Source organism: Oratosquilla oratoria, chromosome 16 (assembly GCF_046742065.1).
Source record: "Oratosquilla oratoria isolate Oo_2021 chromosome 16, ASM4674206v1, whole genome shotgun sequence".
Taxonomy (NCBI): Eukaryota; Metazoa; Arthropoda; class Malacostraca; order Stomatopoda; family Squillidae; genus Oratosquilla; species Oratosquilla oratoria.
Genome location: NC_134792.1, coordinates 54,861,807 through 54,882,432, shown reverse-complemented (window position 1 = coordinate 54,882,432; position 20,626 = coordinate 54,861,807). Strand labels below are relative to the sequence as shown.

The 20,626-nt window shown below is 38.4% G+C and overlaps 1 protein-coding gene across 3 annotated transcripts in view; it reads left to right on the top strand.

The window, feature by feature from the left end:
• Positions 1–16,331, top strand: part of tna (Zinc finger MIZ domain-containing protein tonalli) — a 117,744-nt gene extending 101,413 nt beyond the window's left edge. For 2 of the 3 annotated variants that reach the window (XM_076199896.1, XM_076199898.1), the window contains 13 exons: positions 848–1,069; positions 1,376–1,540; positions 1,825–2,312; positions 2,810–2,964; positions 3,787–3,922; positions 4,758–4,968; positions 5,333–5,524; positions 5,718–5,860; positions 6,004–6,290; positions 6,475–6,866; positions 7,731–7,854; positions 8,064–8,254; positions 14,787–16,331. In XM_076199896.1, coding sequence (XP_076056011.1) covers positions 848–1,069; positions 1,376–1,540; positions 1,825–2,312; positions 2,810–2,964; positions 3,787–3,922; positions 4,758–4,968; positions 5,333–5,524; positions 5,718–5,860; positions 6,004–6,290; positions 6,475–6,866; positions 7,731–7,854; positions 8,064–8,254; positions 14,787–14,975 — 2,895 coding nt within the window. In that variant the 3' untranslated portion in view covers positions 14,976–16,331. The remainder of the gene's footprint in view (positions 1–847; positions 1,070–1,375; positions 1,541–1,824; positions 2,313–2,809; positions 2,965–3,786; positions 3,923–4,757; positions 4,969–5,332; positions 5,525–5,717; positions 5,861–6,003; positions 6,291–6,474; positions 6,867–7,730; positions 7,855–8,063; positions 8,255–14,786) is intronic. The other variant, XM_076199897.1, reaches the window with a different exon arrangement.
• The last annotated feature ends 4,295 nt before the right edge of the window (positions 16,332–20,626 follow it).

Sequence of the window (20,626 nt, the reverse complement as noted above, 5' to 3'; positions counted from 1 at the left end):
TTCGTTGAATATATGTGTAAAACGCAGCTTGAGCTGTTTTCACTTGACCTGCAACTAGCATATTCTCCCATTCTCTTCCTATTTGCTTCTCCCTCATTTTCTCTTTCTCGTATATCCCACTGGGACACATTGATTTCCTCGGAGCCTGAATGATATCTTACGACCGCCAAAAAAAAGTCCTTAAAATTAAATTGCTAGCCAAAACGTATAATTAAAAAATATTGAAATTCGTATATTTGTGAAACGTGGTTACACATCCCCGTAGACTTACAACACCGCAGCTTACTGCTGTTGGATCACAACTCTATTCTCCTCCCGTCCTCTCTTCGTTTCGTTCCCATTGCCCCTTGCACCCTCTCCTCCCTCCTTTCCGCACCCACCCTTTTCCCTGGAGGCTACCGTCGTCCCTACTGCTTTATTTTGTACTAATGTTTATTCAATGATAGACTGCTAGTCATTTTGAGATGTTCCTTAATTCTTCACCGTAATTTTATATACATATTTTAGTCATACTGTTCTAGCGTACAATATATTTGGTATACTTTATTTTTCTTATTGTAATCCTGTAGGTTCATATTTCACCAATTCCTGCTGAAAACCGCGTACAAGTATTGTGGGGTTTCTTTTATATATTCGTGATGCGCGTTAGTTTATGGAATAATTTAGAAATATTATATAGAATACTTATTCCGGTAGTGTAGTTGATGGTAATTTTCGTAAATGAAACTTTTTTTCGCTATTTATTTAGATTGTGATGAGTAGGTCTAGAGTTCTAGACTTTACAGATGGATTCCTCATTCCTGCCCATTTTCTATGATGCACTAAAATTACATTTTCTTTGTTGCAGATGGGTGGCATGACCACAGGTTTCAACGGACCAGGCTACACTATGCAGAGGCCAAACACGCCGAATGTAAATATGAACATGAACAATCCAATGAACGGTATGAACAACATGATGAACAATATGATGAACAACATGGGTGGGAACATGATGAATAACATGCCCATGAACAATATGCAGAACATGTGTGGCCCAACCGGGATGAATAAATGCATGAATATGCAGGTAGGATAAACGTGTTCATCACGTATACGTATAAGTATACTCAATGACATTTTCATTCAAATGACTTTATTTCATACATCTAAAAACTGACTCGGACAAAATTATTTTCCTCAAAGTAAATATAAATGAGATTATTTCGAGTTTATATTGAATAACCTCTTGTTTGCATTTTATAATTATATTTGTTTGATCTAGCTGCAGTTGGGTGATTTTATTCAGTTGAGGGAAACCCATCTACAGTGGAAGGGGTGATACGAGTTTGCCATATGTGGGTTTTGTTAACTCGATTTTTGTTTTCTCTGCCAGCAGGGCATGGGCATGATGTACCAGCGAGCAGTTGGACCCGGGGGTCGTGCGGGTCCATACCCAAACCCGGCGCTGTACATCGCCCAGAAAAGGGCTGCAGTCGCACATAGCCCTGCTGGACAGTTTCCTCAAGGACCTATGCCTCAGATGGGCCAGATGACACAGGTAACTAATACTTTATTCACGTAATCTACTTAATCGCAGTGTACAGGAAAAGAACTACAGTTATGGGATTCTGACTCAATCTTCAGTTGTCATATCATGTTTCGAATTCATATATAGTTCCATCTTTAGTGTGTGTGTGTGTTTATGTGTCAAAGTGTCTATGCATTATTTATTTTACATTTCCTTTTCCATTCATGTATAAAGAAATATTCCATTCTTTTTCATGGTTGAAAAGAATTATATTTTGGCATGCTGGTCCTAAAGATTACGGCTTTCTCCAACAGGGCATGCGAGGAGGTGGAGGGTATCCTGTGCAACAGCCCTTGCCTTCACAATTTCCTCCAGGGCAGGGCATGCGGCCTGCTATGCGGCCAGGGGGACCCTGTCCACCAGGCCCTGGGGCAGGCACGGGGCCATATTCACAAGGCCAGTACTATAATCAACAACAGTACAACAACTTTAACAACCAGTACAACGATATGAGTTCCATGTCTCCCATAAACGGCATGAGTGGAATGAGTAGTATGAACAGTATGAATAGCTTAAGCAATATGAACAGTATGAATGGGATGAACACCATGGCGGGGACAATGGGAGGCATGGCAGGTACCATGGGATCTACCATGGGATCTACCATGGGCATGAGTATGCCCACCATGAACTCCGCTATGCCTGGTGGAGGCACCGGCAGCACAGGCGGAGGCATGACCTCTGCCATGAACATCAATTCGCCAATGAATACTATGAATACACCTATGAACTCCATATCAAGGTAAGCATGATCCATTATATCTGTGTTGAAACAGCTAAAGTTGTTGCCATTAGGCAAACTGATGCAAATATAGATTGTTTTTATTTATTATACACTATCCTGAGCTTGAGTTGGTAGTCTGCCCATATCAGAATGTTCACAATGAAAAGACCTATATATATTGTCTTAAAATGTCAGTATACATATTTGTTTTGTGGAGAAACACAAACGCAAATTAACTCACATGCATCAAACTTTACCTTATGATGTCATTCTCAACACCTCTATCCTTTTGTTTATTCACCCCCACACCAAACAATACCCTGGAGATAAAAGACAATACATACATACATATACCAAAGGCTTTTTTCCCCCTTATAAGGGAGGTAGCCAAAAAACAAAGGTATAAAAACCACTCCCACCCATTCCATCCCTATCACACTCCACTCTCCTCCACCCTCTTCCCTCCCTCTTATCTAAGATAAAAGACAATAATTTTTTTAATATGTATTTTACAGAAATTTGAATGGTGCGCCTGGTAGCATGAACTATCAGCACAGTCCCATACCAGGGAACCCAACACCACCTCTTACGCCCTACATGAGTCCTCCATATGCCACCAACCAGGACGTCAAGCCAGATTTTTCAGAAATGAAGCCAATGCTATTACAAAGTGAGTTTGTAGTTGTATTTTATTTCATTATATTTATTTATTGCAGTGACTATATCTCAGTACGGTTATGTTGAAAGATGAAAATCTGATCATCTAAATCTTTGTGCATAACTTCACTCAGAACATTTTAAAACTACTTGATGTGTTTTTAGGTATCATTTTGTACTGTAAATGATAAGAGATATACAAGTGAAAAACACCTAAGTTCAAACAATGAGGCAGTCTGAAAGCCCAGTTGTCACTATTTGTAATGATACATTTTTTTTTAACCTTATGGCCACATACCTGTTTTATTTGTGAAATTTTATAGAAAAAATGGATATCATGGTTAATAAAGGAATACAAATTAGACAGAGCTTCTTGTGTATAAGAATAGGGAGTAGGGTGTAGAAGACAAGTAGTCTGTATGGTCAGATCTGGGTGTTATATGTCATATCAAATGTTTATACTTGTCATAAAGTATGTCAAGATGTCAGGAGTGCAGTATGTACTTATGTTGGTTAAGTGGATGGATGTTTGCAGTGTAATGAAGTGATTCTTGAGTTTTAAAAGAAATAAAAGATATAAGGGTGATATGGGAGTTTTAGTCTTGATCAGATATCTATCTCAGTGTGGCCTGTTTCACTATGGCCTCTTGTGGTCCCTCTCCCGCCTCTCACTTGGTCAACTGTTGTATGTGATCATCTGAGCTTCCTTTGCCATCAAAGTTCAACTTATCCAAATGAATATAATACCAAACAGGAGGTCATGTGGGTCTTTAGTACTCCCATCAACTTTCACAGGCTAGAAAGGGGAAAACATTTATTTCTATTTCCTTTGCAGAGGATGATGAGCTGCGACTGACGTTCCCGGTGCGAGACGGTATTGTCCTGCAACCCTTCCGTCTCGAACATAATCTTGCAGTTTCCAACCATGTCTTCCAGCTCAAACCCACAGTACACCAAACCCTAATGTTCAGGTAAGTTAGAACAATCTTCTAGACTAGGGGTTCTCAAGCTGGACTACACTATCGAGCTTAGAGTATGAAAAAATGATAACCTACACATGAAAAAAATATTACTAATTTTGATAAATCCTGGTGAGACATTACAAGAAGAGAACAAGGGCTACAAGAACTGACATAAGAGAAAAGAATGAAGAATGAGAAAACTCAGAGTAACAGTGGTAGAAGAAAGGAGAACAGAAGTATAACTAAGTTGTATAAAAGCACCAATGGAAAGCAGATCATTATGTGTGGGTCTTGTATCTTCCTAGTCACAGTTTTGAGTCCCACATTTGTCCCTGATTTCCAGTTCAAGTACACAGGGTAAAGATCAGCTACATGCCTCCTGGGATACAGAAGAAGAAAATAAGAAGGGGAAAAAAATCTATAGGAAAAACAAAATGACATAGGCTCAAGTAAAGAATGATATAAAAAAATACAGCCTCTTATATAGAATAACAGAAGGGTGGGATAAATTGGCATAGGAGATAATATAGCCCAGAACTATATACATTAAAACAAAAAGAGGGGGGTGCTCCAAGAATGAATAGGCAGAATTACTGGGAAGAAATGTAGTGTAATTTCTTCATGGTTCAAAACAAAAATGAGTAAAAGGGCCAAGAAATTCTTTTTCCCGTGCTTTGTGGGAAATTGCATATAGTTTTACAAAATATATGTGCAGTTTATGATTATTATACACATCAGAATGTCAAGTGAAAATTTTATAAAGATGTAAAGGGGAAGCTGTGCATTAATCTATCCTCAGCCTTCAGAGGTACAAAATTGTTAATTGATTGTCTTATCCTTTCAGGTCAGATCTTGAGCTACAATTGAAATGTTTCCATCACGAGGACCGACAAATGAACACCAACTGGCCTGCCTCTGTCCAAGTTTCTGTCAATGCCACACCTCTCAACATAGACAGAGGAGAAAACAAGACATCACATAAACCTTTATACATCAAACATGTGTGTCAGCCTGGGAGAAACACGATACAAATTACTGTAACAGCTTGCTGTTGTGTAAGTATACTGGCATATATATGGCATCTAGAAAAAAAATCAGTCATTGGATTGTGCTACATATATATATATATATATATATATATATATATATATATATATATATATATATATATATATATATATATATATATATATATATATATATATAATGTGTGTATATGCATAAAAGGGGTTAATGCAATGGATTTAAACCCCCAAAAGTTTCACACTGCTAAATTGAATAGCCTGGTAGCACCCAGAATAAAGGAATAAGGACTCCCTAGTATGGAAGTATACATTCATATACCAAAGGCTTTTTTCCCCTTACATGGGGGGTAGCCAAAGAAGTATGGAAATAATTAATTTCTTGTTTCTGTTTCAGTCACATTTGTTCGTACTACAACTGGTTCATCGGCCAAGTGTACGAGGAATTCTCCAAGGTCTGTTGCGTAAGAGGCTCCTTCCAGCAGAACACTGTGTTTCAAAAATAAAGAGAAACTTCAATTCTGTCGCAGCTTCAAATGGCTCCATGAACAGTTCTGACGGAGATGGGGTTGAACAAACAGCAATTAAGGTAAGTCTCATATACAATTTGTACCTAATAACTGATTGACAGTATTCAAGACATTGCATTGTCAGAATTATAATTATCACTTGATAAATGCATGTACTATTTAATCATCTAATTATAACCAAAGAATGTAATGATAATTTATTGACTTTAGTTAATCTAGTTATAACTAAATTCTTTAACTTGTTTTTGGCAGGTGTCTCTAAAATGCCCAATAACATTCAAGAAAATAACATTGCCAGCAAGAGGGCATGACTGTAAACATATTCAATGTTTTGACCTTGAATCCTACCTACAACTAAATTGTGAACGTGGATCTTGGCGATGCCCTGTTTGCAAGTATGTATCATTTTAGCTACTTACATTCTTGAGAATTCTGCAGGTTTCCAGACCGGCTTCTTCCAGAATTTGAAAAGCACTCTGATATATATCACAGACATATGATTATGGTATTACATGAGCTTACTATGGTCTTTCCTTAGCAAAACGGCATACCTGGAAGGTCTGGAAGTTGACCAGTACATCTGGGGCATCTTAACTACCTTGGCTAGCTCACCTGTGGATGAAGTCACAATGGATTCATCTGCTTCTTGGAGAGCCATGCAACCACCCAACCCACATGGAGGTCAAGGTGTAAAGGAGGAAGATTCAGATACTTGCATGAAACGGTGGAACAAAGCAATGTCTCCTGGTAGTATGACCCTTCCTACCACCAACAGCTTTGACATTGGTCCTTCAATGAGTCCTTATGTTCCTCCAGACATGAACAGTGAGTATTAGACTATAATTCTAAAGACAAAATTTCTCTGCTTCTTAAGATTACTTTGCAATGTATGCAGGCCTTTGTACAACTATATAACTGTCTTTGGCAAAATCTATTGTAACTGTAAATATCTTTCATGTTTATTAGTTTCCATAATTGATTAGTTACCAAGATATTAAATGTTTTTCAGGCATTAACAATGGTTCTATGATGAACTTGATGGGTGGAAGCAGCGGCAGCAGCTCTAGTATGCCTCGATCAGGGTCCCAGTTTGACCTAAATTCTCCTGAATTTAATGGAAGTAGTGGAGGAGGCATAGGTGGAGGAGGACCCCTTTCACAACTTAGTGAATCTGTCAATAAAATGGATCCACTTAGCGCAATGGAGAAGTCCTTAAAGGAGCAAATGGGACCACCAAACCCTACTTCCACCACCACTGCAACCACCTCATCTTCCTCATCATCTTCCTCATCTTGTCCTTCATCATCAGCATCATCATCATCGTCTTCATCAACCACCACGACCACCACAACTACAGCTACAACTGCAGTTGCAACTCCACAATCTGCCACCTCTACACAAGTAAGTTTTGGCTGTGATTACAGAATGTTGGATGGAAGCTTATGTGTAATCATTTCACTAATATATAAGTCTACCAAGTTAATTGCAACCTATTACAATATACTGTAAACAGCCCTCACCTCTCCCAATGGATTAAAAAAAAAAATAGATAAATAAATAAAATAACTGGCTTACCATTCTAGTTTTAAAGTGTAGTAATAATGTATCTGATAGTAACGTTCATAATTTTGAAAATCTGAATGACAGTTACAGCATTCATGTATCCCAAAACTAAACCTGCAGGGCAGGCAATAGTTAATATGGGTATATGGTCCTGATTTATAATTTCAGTAACTATTTTCTCAAGTTTAAATGAAATCCTATGGCTCCATAATAGCTAGCAACTGTCCTCAGCCCCCTCCATAATAGATCTTACCAGAAAGAAATACTGGCTGTATTTTATTAATATATATTTGTTCCTATGTCAGTGGCTAAAAGGAGAAGAATGCTTGTAATTTGTCATTTCTCTTTATGTGAAATATTACTCATTTCCCCTCTCTCTCTCTCTCTCTCTCTTTTGTATGTAACATTACTTCTTACCTGATCTGCCTCTGGCTATAACATCAATGCCATCTTTGTTTTCCCCCTTTATTTCCCCCCAAATTAAGATTTTAGATGAGTGTTATCTGTTTAAGAATCCATGCAAACCATAGAATCTGAAATTTACATGATATTTCAAATTTGAAAATTAGTAAATAGTTACAGTAGGTTGTTTAATTATATAATTCTGGAAGAGAAATGTAAATAGAGTCTGTTACCACATTCATGCATTGATGAATATTACCTAGACCCATATTGATCCATTTCCTCAATTTCATATTTCAGTCTGGTGGAAACTCTGGTTCCACAATGCCCACTACGCCACATACTCCGCACACTCCACACACACCACATACTCCCGGGGGAGGAGGAGGAAGTGGTGGGCCTCCAAGTGTACCTCCAGCTTCTGGTAAGTTAAACTCAGTGAAGGATTTTAACAAGTATGAAGGATATACATGAAGAATCCGTGAGAAAAAATATATATAAACACAGTATCTAATGATTGAAGACAGGATAACCTATTCATTATATGGCAAATTGTACATATTTTGAATATATCAGTTCTATTTTGTCTATAAATATTCACTTATTAATACATTTGTAATAATTGTATTCTAGGTGGCAGCAGTACTTGCATAAGCACCAACACAAACACCTCCAACCCCAACACCAGCAACAGCAGCACCAACAACACTACAACCTCCAGCAACAATACAACCAACAGTGATGCATGTAATGAAATCGGAGACTTGCCAACCTTAAACTTTGACCCTCTGGATGGAGATGGGCCAGGCCAGGACAGCCTTGATGTAAGTCATATCATTTCATGATTTTGTCAAGTGCTATTCATTCATGCTTGATCATTCATGCACTATTTATAGTGTGTGTTGTGTATTTACCTAGTTGTATTTTATGGGAAGAGAGCTGTGCTCGTGGTGACCTGCTTTTGTATCTTTCAGCATCCAGTTTGAGCTTAAATTCTTGTATAGTTTATGCTATGTTATATGCATTGTACATGTTGAATTACAGTAATTAATTAGATTATTTGACTTCATATCTGATACAAGCTTGTATAGCTTGTTAGTATCCCATGGTTTGATTATGTATTAGTAATTGAGGATCAATATACCTCACATTATCCTACTTCTTACATTTCTCCAAGTTGAAATTACATCAGTTCATAGACTTGCACAAGTCCAGTTATTTAAAATATATTGTATTACACCCAAAGCAACTTGCATGTGGTAGTGTGTTTATAATCATTCAGTCCATTGTTGCCTTGAGTTTCTCTGACCTCATTCCTATGGCAATCAGTAGTCTTGTTGCATTGCTTCTGACCCAGGCAGTGGGCAGGAGACAGGGATGACCTTTCATCCACAAGGATCTCAGATAAAAGGGAAATGATTGATGGGTTAGATTTGGTGCATGCCTTGGCTGGCTACCTCCTTTGCAAGGGTGGAAGATGCCTATTGGTTTATAGATAAATAGATAGAATTAGTAGTGGTTCTCAGACCTTCCAATAAGGAATATTGGGTCTGTTTGTGTCGTGTCTGGGGTGATTACTCTACTACTGGCTAGTAGGAGAAGGAGGAGGAGGGAAGAAGTCGGCTGTTGTTAGTTCTCTTTAGTGGTGAAGAAATAGTGGAAGATGATTGACCTTAACCCCAATCAGGAGACTAAGTGCCAGTCCCCTGGGTTGTACCTCTAGATGGAATTAAAGGTGTTGATAAGACTTGGAGTTGGGAAAGAGGGAGATGATCCTATTGAATGTCTTCCATGCAGCACCACTGTGCACAGTACCCGTTCTTAGCTCCATCTGTTGAGATGCGTGGAGTAAGGGACTAGTGATAAGTGCCTGTATGTGTTAGTCTTGTGAAAGAGACATTAGAGAGAATCATTGTCCTGTCACCCATCTTCAAGTCTCATCAATACTCTTAACTCCATCTAGAGGAACACTGCAGAGGGACTGACAACCTGTTTCCAGCCCCAAGATCTATCATGGCAGCTAAACAGTGAGCCCTGCCATATCTGAAGTGCCATTATCCAAACCTCACCATCATTATCTAATTTGCGTGTATTGTATACCACATTTATTCCTTTAGAAATTAAAATTTAGCATTGGAATGGGAGAGTGGAGAATGAAGGGGGTGACAATTTTACATTGCGTATCCTGTGAAGGAAAACAAATGGGTGTTGGATGGGTGGAAGGCGGATGCTGGTTACCTCCCATATATGAGTATTAATTCTATTAACTGGAAACACCAGTACTGGAATTGTCAGCAACACTCCTTGAGTCCTCCCATACATCTCTGTGAAAATAATTGGTCTCACATTCAGTAATAACTCCACATGTATATATATATATATGTATAAATGGGCAGGAGATTTTCTCTTAAACAAGTAGAGTTAAATGTGATTGCTAGTTCTGCTTTTTGTATTTTCTTTAAGACATTCTCTTTGTGTCTTAAGGTGGTCTTATTTTCTCTATTGAGATCTAAGATGATTTCTCCATAAAAAGCAGTGCAATGAGAATAAGACCCAGCTATTCCACAGCAAGGTCTGACAACTGGAACTAGTTAGTTTAACCCTACTAGACTTCACCTTATGGCAATACCCCTCCTTGCCTGCTCAAAACAAAATATAAAGCTGATGAGTAGAATGTCCCTTTGGGATGTATCATTTCTTCATCCACACACAATCCTTCCGTTCACTCTGGTTTTTTTTTTGTTTTTTTCTCCACTCTTTCTTCCCTGTTCAAAAGACATTTCACATGGATACAAAATACTATTCACCCCACTCAGTTATTTCAGTCTCAGTCAGTCTCTCAATCTCACTTTTTACATTTCTGAATTCCACACTCCCTTTGTTAGTCTTTCCTCATTCTTTCAATGTGCCTATACCACTTCAGCATAATTCCACCCTCTCTGACAACTCCTTAGCTATTCCTGTTCTGTGTCTCACTTTCTATTCCTCATTCCATCCATTCTTGTATCACATGTCATCTTTCTCAAACAGTTCATCCCAAAAACATTTAGTCACTTCCTCTCCACTTCTTTTATACTCCAGGTATGTGCTCAATACAGTACTGTAAGAATTACTTCTTCATACAACTTTCTCTTTGCATTCATCTCCAAATACCTATGTCTCATAATACTTTTCAATTCACTCAGACATTTACTTGCTTCATTTGCTCTGTAATTCAACTCTAAATTCATTCTTCCATTCACTGCCACATGAGAACCCAGATACACTCCACTTTCTTAAGCCTATCACTTGTCACACACTCATTCAACCTACCACCCCATTGACATTTTGTGTGCATCTCATCACTTACTTTCACCCACATTCTCTCACATACCCTTCTCTTTAATAATTCAGTATATTGACATTTATCTTTTGAACTACCTACCAAATGCTTATGGCCCCTTATAAGGGAGGTAGGCAGCCAAGGATGCACTCACTTCCACCCATCCCAATTCTATTCATCACCCATTTGTTTCCCTTTCCATCTTAGCTAATAAACCTGCTTATGGGGGTCTTGCAAGATCAACATTGGAAAAAAATCATTTCCATACATTCTGTCTTTAGATTCCATCAACCACCATTTGGAGTCGTAGCTCCAAAAGACTGACATGCCATCTCTACACTAGGGCAAGATCTCTATCAGATTTAGCTATCTTTCCTCCTTTTTTAACATATGGAATTTACAACCAGCAACTGCACCCCTCTTCCTGCCAGTTAGTGACAAAGAAGACTCATATTGATACACAGATGTCCAGTATTTCTAACCACAGTTATTTATGGAAGGGCCCAAGGACCTTTGCTGACTACTGTAGGATTGTGGGTTTCCAATTAGTGAAATAATTACTAATAACATCATGCTATTCAATCTTTTTACCCCTACACCTTGTTTTGAGATATATGACTCATATGAAATTACTCTTAGTACTATATGCATGAGTTTTCAGCGGAATAACTTATTTTCTTTTTCCCAAGATTTCCAAGATTTCCTGCCACATACATAGGCAGTAGAAAATTAATACCAACCATTCATGATGAACAACTGTAATTTTTTCTGTCAAGAAGGAAACGAGCCTCAACATAAACAGTTTTTCCATTAGTGTTGTAAGTGCATATAGGCCTGGCAGGGAGAAGAGTGTAGAAGAAAGGGAGGCCTTTGGGATAGATTTAAATGAGTACATAGAGGATTTAGGGAGAAATGTCAATGTAATAGTACTGGGAGACCTTAATGCTAGGGTAGGAAATGGTCCAATTGATGGAGTGGTTGGGAAATGTGGAGTTCCAGGAAAGAATCGTAGTGGAGAGTTGATGGTGGAAATGTGTCTAGAAAGAGAGTTGATGATAGCAAATACAGTGTTTCGGAAGAAAGTCAAGCATAAGTACACATGGGAGAGGGTGGTAGATAGAGCATTGATGGATTATGTAGTGGTAAATAGGACTATGATAGGAAGAGTTAAGGATGTACATGTGCTAAGGGGAGAGGGTGGGGGAATATCAGATCATTTTTTGGTGGAAGGTAAGTTGAGAGTGGAGGATAGATGGAGAAAGAGGAAAGGGACAAAAGGTAGGGAGGTGCTTAGAGTGAACTCTTTAAATGAAAAGGAAAAGAAGGAGTACAAGAAGAAGCTGAAGGAGGAGTGGGAGGGAGTGAAGGATAGAGTAGAGCTAGGTGTGGAGGAGGAATGGGGATGGTTCAAGGAGGGAATCACAAAGTGTGCAAGGATGGTGTGTAGAACAAGAAGGACAGGAGGAAATAGAAGGAAGGGTAGTGAATGGTGGGATGAGGAAACAAAGAAGGTTGTAGAAGAGAAGAAGCAAGCTTTCACAGATTGGTTACAAAATAGGACGAGGGAGTCATATTAGAGGTACAAAGAAAAGAAAAGAGAAGTAAAGCAAAAGGTAAAGGAGGCAAAGAGGAGAGCAGATGTGAAGTGGGGTAAGAGTATGACAGAAAATTTTGAAAGTAAAAAAAGATGATTTGGAAAGAAATTAAGAGAGGAAGAGGAGGTGAATCAAGTAGAGAAGAAAAGGTAAAAGGTGCAGATGGAGAGATGATAATGGAAGAGAAGGCAGTAAGGGGAAGATGGGCAGAATATTTTAGGGAGTTGCTAAATGTGAAGGAAGATAGAGAGGGAAAGATAGTTGCAGTGGGAAATGCTAAGAAAATGACCGTGATGAGTGAGGAAAATGGAGGAGAAATAAGGAAGGATGAAGTGAAGGCAGTTGTTAAGATGATGAAAGCAGGTAAGGCACCTGGTCTGGATAGATGCCATGCAGAATGTCTAAAAGAAGGAGGTACAGTGATGGTAGACTGGCTGGTGAGGTTATTTAATGTTTGCTGGAGAGAGGGTAGAGTGCCGGAGGACTGGAGGAGTGCCTGTATAGTTCCACTTTACAAAGGAAAAAGGGACAAGTGTGAATGTAGTAGTTTCAGAGGGATTAGCTTGTTAAGTGTAGTTGGGAAGGCTTATGGGAGGATCTTGATTGAGAGGATTAGAAGAGGAACAGAGGGAGTAATTGGTGAGGAACAGTGTGGATTTAGGACGGGTAGAGGTTGTGTAGATCAGATCTATGTGGTAAGACAAATATGTGAGAAAGCTATAGGAAAGGGGAAGGATGTTTTTTGGGCTTTTATGGATCTGGAAAAGGCTTACGATAGGGTAGACAGGAAGGCACTGTGGGAGGTTATGCAGATATATGGGATAGGAGGAAAGCTTCTGGGAGCTGTCAAGAGTTTTTATGAGAGTAGTAGAGCTTGTGTCAGGATTAGAAATGGAGAGAGTGAATGGTTCGAGGTAAAGGTGGGACTCCGTCAAGGATGCGTTTTGTCACCCTGGCTGTTCAACTTATACATGGATGGGGTAGTGTGAGAGGTAAATGCAAGGGTAGTGGGTCAGGGATTGGAGATGGTTAAAGAAAATGGAGAAAAGTGGGAGGTGAGCCAGCTGTTGTTTGCTGACGACACTGTGCTTGTGGCAGGATCGGAGGAGGGACTGAGGAAGTTGGTGACAGAGTTTGGGAGAGTATGTGATAAAAGAAAGCTGAAGATAAATGTGGGTAAAAGTAAGGTGATGAGATGTACAAGGGGTGAAAGTGGCAGTAGACTGGAAGTGAGCATTAAGGGAGAGCGACTGGAGGAAGTGGATAGTTTTAGATACTTGGGTGCAAATGTGGCAGGAAAAGGTGGAGTGAAGGTGGAGGTAGAATGTAGATTGAGAGAAGCAAGTAAATGCCTTGGTGGATTGAAGAGTGTAATGAGGAATAGACATTTGGGAATGGATGCTAAGAGGAGACTGTATGAAGGAGTGATTGTGCCAACAGCGCTGTATGGGGCAGAAACATGGAAGATAAGAAAGGAAGAGAGAAGGAGTTTGAATGTGTTTGAGATGTGAGAAGTATAATGGGGGTTACTAGGCTAGACAGAGTGAGAAATGAGGAGGTGAGGAGAAGAACAGGGGTGGAAAGGGAGTTGGGAGATAGGGTTGATGAAAGAGTATTAGGATGGTTTGGACACATGGAAAGAATGAGTGAAGAAAGACTAGTAAAAGAGGTATGGAAGGCAGATGTAGAGGGAGTGAACATGAGGGGACGTCCTAGGATGAGGTGGATGGATGGGGTGAAGGGGGCTTTGGGGAAGAGTGGAATGTCTGTTGAGGAAGGACGGGAGAGGACACAAGACGGGTGAATGGAGAATGGTTGTATATGGATGATGTTGTGATGCATGAGGTGGAATGGGCAGAGGGATGGGGGGTGAGGTAGTATGTGTGAGCAAAATTTGACGCAGCCCAAAGGGATTTCTCCCCGTCTTCTCCTTCTATGCATGGGGGGACAGAGAGGGGGGGTCGCCGATTTAATGAAGCGGCCTTGCTGTGGATGTGCTGTGTCTTGCGACACTGCTTCTGACCCAGGGCAGTGGACAAGGTGCAGGGATGACCCGTCATCCAGGAGGTGCTAAGATAAGAGGGAGGGTGGGGGGGTGTGGAGTGTATTCAGGGATGGAATGGGTGGGAATGATTTTATGCCTTTTCCTTTTTGGCTACCTCCCTTGTAAAGGGGAAAAAGCCTTGGTATATATATGTATGTATGTATGTTTTCTCTTTATAAATGAATAAGAAATTACCTTTTAGTTATAAGATCTCTGTACTGTACATGGATAACTGTCAATCAGTTGTCTTATTTTCACTCCTTTCCCCTTTCAACATTTTCCTTCATAGATCACATTTGATTTAATAAATATGGTATAGAAGAAGCTATAATCAAGTGTAAGATGATTAAAAGAATTTAATATGGTATTTATAAAGTTCTTTGTTTTCTCCACAGGTGTTCAGTACAAGTGTTGACCCAATGGATCCGTTAGAGCTATTGTCATACCTTGAACAACCTGACTACAACACCCCTCCATCCTCGGGAGCCTCTTCACAAGGCCAGGGTGCTGGGAGTGCTACACCTGGGGGTGCCGGCCATTCCTCTTTGCCAGACACAGAAGATATACTCGCACTCTTTGAATAGAAATAGACTAGATGGTGCTTTTTTTTTTTCGTTGCTTTTTTTTTTGTTCACCATATCAAGGACAAATAGTTCAAATGAATATTGTATTGTAGTAACATTAGAAATGACAATTAGATTCTCATTCAGAAAGGCTTAGAGTTAACCATATGGACAAGAGCTCTGTGCCAGAACTACGGTAGTGGTGTTACTCACGGAAATGTACAGTGATTATGTGGCTTTACCCTCCACAGATAATAGTGCAAAGATGGTGCAAAAGTGATTTAGTGATTTTTTTTCTTCTCTAATTTCTTTTCTTTGGCTAGACAGGACCAAAAGGAAAGGTTTAATAAGCCAAATAAGTGCTTAAGCATATTGTACAGAAAGGAATTTACACCAGTGAATCAAGTGCTAATAGCCTAGAGAAATATGCAGGTCCAAAGACTTGGCAAATACTGAAGAGGCTAAATAATGATGTACAGTACAGTGTCTGATGAACTGACATCAAAATGACAAATTACAAAATGTGTCGAGTTAGTTACCATGACTTTTAGTATGTATAGATGACTGCCACATAATAGATCCTTAAGGGAATATAGGGAATGATTCTAGTGTTGCAATAGTTCTCTGTCAGTTTGTATATATACATATAATTCATCAGCACAGTGGAAGGTGGGGGGACATCCTCAGAAATGTGAATTGTCTATGAAGTCTGATGAAGACATTTAGTCCATAGATCCCACCCACTGTACCAAGGGCTTGTTCCTAGTCCTCTTGGTTGATTGAGAATGTTGCCTGATAATGAATGTTGCTTTGGTGTAGACATGCTGAAAGTGTGATATATTGGGCTGCAGTGGTGGGCAATGGGTAGAATCATTAAGACGAATTATTGCATTTATTTATAGGTCCCTTACCCACCAGCATGTAGCCTAAATTTGTAAATACGTGTGTACAGAAAGAAGTGTTCTTTTATTTATCTCACCTTGAAGCGCTCTCCCCTAGAGACCTACGCAATGCCCAAGCTTTAAAATCCCTCGCGCTGTCTTCACTCGTAGTTTCCAGGATCACAACACACAACCACAACCATCACAACCAGCAAGCCAAACCCACATGGAGGGGCGTTGTTGAGCCAGGTGGACAGCTGAGCTTAGCCAAGGGTCAATACCACCTCCAATCATGCAAATCTGTGGACTGACTCGGGCTGTGTGTTTCTGAGGGAAATGTCTACTGTTTAGTGCAAGATCTCATGTTATATGTAAATTGACCAGTTTTCTTTCATGTAAATCATTATTCATATACTTAGGATGTTATGGATTTTTTTGTTGAAAGACCAATTGTGTAAATCTAAGACTTAAAGGCCCTAAAAAGTGAGAAAACAGTGATTGTTTTTACATACTGACCTGACCTTGCCTTGATGGTAGTAAGTGTGTTTCCCTTGATGCGCAAATCACGCAAAGGCCCGATCAGCCTTTTGGCTTCATGCAAACTCTGATGAGCAGAACTGTTGGGAGCAACAAAAAAGTAATTTTGTATTTTGATATTGGTGTTAGCATCCATGACACTTTCTTTCTTCAACATTTTGTCTCAAGACTTTGTGATTTTAGATATGGCAACTGTAATTTTGTATCACAATTTCATTCATGCAATTTCAATATTTTATACCACAGAAATGTTTGTATTTGTGTTCATCAGAGGTCATGTATAAGCCATCCTTTCTTATGTAAACTGTACCAGAGATCTTCAAACATAGTTTCTAACTCAAGAGTGTTGGTTTTATTTACCAAAGAAGGTAAAACCAGATGCTGATTAAGAAGATCAAAGCCTATAATCCATATGAACTCATGATCAAACACCAACCAGTGTATTATCACTAAATTTTTCACAAGATCTTTATTCTATGGAAAAAATACAATTTAATGTTCAGGGAATTCCATCAAACTGGTACTATTCTGTATGTTTCAAATATGACCCAGGAAATTTTAAAGTTAACACAGTCCAGGGTTCAAAGGGTATCCAAAACAAATCCACTTTGTATATATAGCTGGGAAAACACAAAATGTGAAAATGCAAATGATGTACTGTAGTCTGTGTAGTCACCCATTTGTTCTATAGTCTATATGAAATTTTAGAATATATTTTGTGACAATAAAAAGAAATTTTACTTCATGTATGATCTAACCAAAAAAGAAAAAAAAAGTATAACAACAATTATGAAAACAATAATTGGAAGTTAATTACATTCCACAAAAGTGGAATTAAAATTTCCTGACTTTATATACATCAATGTATATTACATTCAACATTATGGTTACACTAAAATATATATCTACATAAAAGGAACTGAGTAGATACGCAATATATATATGCACAAACAAACTTGGATGCGTAGGTGCAGGCAGGGCTCTATAACTTAGCCAATTAGATGATTTAAACTGAGCCAAACTTTTTATATTTATTACCCTCGGTTCAAAACCTAAACAGTAATTGGTTTTGAACTCTATATGCATAGAGCATGTTAACTACATTGCAGATTCTCCTGTTTATGTACTGTTATATGTTTGTTTTGTCATTTGTGCCCTTGTCTGTGTTTTTGTAAGTGTACATTCCTTCTTTCATTTTTATACTGTATTTTACTTTGGGTAACTTTCTATTCCTCTGTAGTCATCCCATCTCCTCTCACATTACTTTATGGTTTGTATTTGTTACTTTAGGTTGCAATTTGTGTCATATCTATCATTTTATTTGGGAAATTAAGTTTCTTCACATCTTTTTTTGCCTTTTGTTGTATGAAGTTGTAGATTGTGTCCTTCCATTGTCTTTGTCTGAATTGTTTTCCCAGGACTTGTTCATTATTTGAGAAGCCACAGAGGGAGATAAAAAAAAAACCTGGTGGCAGTAATAATAAAATGATAATTGCTGCTAAGTACAAAATGGGTTGCTACAGGAGAGGTGCCACAGAAAAGAATGATATAGCTTTGTGGCAACTTGAATAAAAAGGTAAGTGCCACATAACATGGAAAGAGTTAGAGTACTTGTAAAAGGTGACATATATATATTTTTTTTTCAATGTTGTTTACTAGAGTTTCTCTAGTCATTCCATATGTCAGCCCTTGCTGGCTTAGTAATACTCTTGTAGTATCCCTTTAGACCTTTTGAGTTCATCACCAAGGTGCTTAGATGGAAAAAGTGGTTGAATGTGTTTTGTCTATGATGTGGATGTATACTTTGACTTGGCCACTCCTTTTATAAGAGAGAAAGGGCCTTTTATATATACATGTATCATACCTTTGATATATATATATATACACACACACACACACACACACACTTTCAGCGAACGGACGGCTTGAAGAGCGCTCTGAAGAAAAGTGAAGATTGTGGATAACAACGCAAAGAGAAGTGCCTTTTTGTATTTGCAGGGGGGGGGAAATTGCTCGTGAGGTAGTGGGAAAGTAAGGAAAGAGGAGAGGGGGAGGGATTGCTGGGGAAATGGAAGGAAATGAGGATGTGGTGGACTTGGCCCAGGCAGACGGGCGTAAGGTAAACATGAAAAGACCACCGGACCAGCTCAGTGATGACGAAATGGCAAATAAAAATGTAAAGATTAGAAGTATAGAGAGGAGCAATACAGAAGAAAGTGACGAGAATATGTTCCAGGGATTTAAAGAGGGTGGGGGGGACACAACCCCCCCCCCCCCGACTGATAAGACTAGAGGAGAGAGTTGATAAGGTGATCGAGGACTTGGAGCGTAAGTTAGGTAACGTAGACTCCATTTTTCAAAGAATTGAAAGGTTGGAACAACTAGAGAAGGCTAACAGAAACTTAACTGAAGAAATAGAGGACCTAAAAAGACAGTTAGGAAATGTAAAGGAGGAGAATGAGAAATTGAAGAAGAATAGTAATGAAAACAAAGAGAAAATAGCTACAGAAGCTAAAAATTGGAGAATAACTCAAGAAGGGAATAAGGTTTCATTCACTGACATAGTCAAACAACAATTGAAAGAACATAATGAAGACTCAGTTATTAAAGTGATGAGACAGAAGGAGAATATAGTAAGAGAATTAGCTGACAAAAAGAAATGTATAATTATATTAGGAATGGAAGAGAAACATAACCCAGATAGAACCGCAAGAATCAAGGAGGAAAATGAAAGAGTAAGCAGTTTATTAAAATTAGTCCAGGAAGATGAACCAGAAATTATAAAGGAAATTGAGGAAAAATTCAGACTCGGAAAATATAGTACAGATAAGACCAGACCAATTAAGATTAAATTCAGGTCACAAACAACAGCAGAGAAAATTCTATCCAAGACAGGGAAACTAGCAACAAATGATCAATATAAAAAGGTATGGATAAAAAGAGAAATGAATAAGGAGGAAAGAGAGGCAGAAAAGAAGAAAAGAATTGAAGCTAAGGCAAAAAACGAGGAAAGAACGGAGTCAGAGAAAGAGAGATTCTATTAGAGAGTAGTGAACATGAAAATAAAGCAGTTCGACATACTAAAGAAAAACATAAGGGAAACAGAGAATACAATGGAAGTGGCAGAAAACTAAGAGTGTCTTACACAAATATAGATGGATTGATAACAGGATTGAATGAACTGAATGATTATTTGAAAGAAAAAGAACCGGACATAATGGGAATTGTAGAAACAAAATTAAAAGGCCCACTACCACCCAACAGTGTAGGACATGATACATACAATTATTGGATTAGAAACAGAGAGAAAAAACAAGGGGGTGGAGTTATGTTCCTGACTAAGAGGGATATAAACGTGAAAGGTGTCATATATGGAAAGAATACAGTAGAGATGATTATGATAGAAGTGGAAGACCGAGATAAGAAGAGCAGAAAATTTGTGATCAATTATGTGCCTCCGAAAACAGCCTCATGGGAGGAGAGTGAACATAAAAGTATGTTAGAGGACACAAAGATAGCATTAACTAAAATAATGGAAGACGGAGGAAGAATAGTTATGATGGGCGACTTTAATTGCAAAGAAATCTGCTGGGAAGAAATGACAGTAAAGAGTGGTGATGACTCATGGGGAAATGCTCTACTTGAGATGATTACTGACCATTCAATGACACAATGGATACAAGAGAACACTAGGTATAGAAATGAAGAAGAACCATCGAGGCTAGACTTAATAATTACATCTGAACCTAGAATAGTAGATAAGATTGAATATAAAACACCAATAGGTAAAAGTGACCACATATTGATTGAACTGGAACTTAATGAAGAAAAATATATGAAAAGAAATGAACAATATAGAAAAGGAAGAATGATGTATGAAAAAACAAACTTTGATAAAATAAGAGAATTCTTCCAACAAGAAAACTGGGAAGAAATATACAAAGAAGAGACAACAGTGGAAGAGAAATGGAATATTTTGACAAAAATTTACAAAAAAGGAGTGGAAAAGTATGTCCCAAGTCAAAAACAAGAAAAAGAATATGTAAAATGCTGGTACAACAAAAGTTGTAGGGAGTTAAAGGACAATAGAGACAAAGCCTGGAACAGATGGAAAAAAGACAGAAGACCTGAAAAATGGAAAATATATACTGGTTATAGAAATGAATATGTACAAAAGTGCAGAGAGGAAAAAAGAAAATATGAAAAAGATGTTATAGAAAAGTGTAAAGATCAACCAAAACTATTCTACAGATT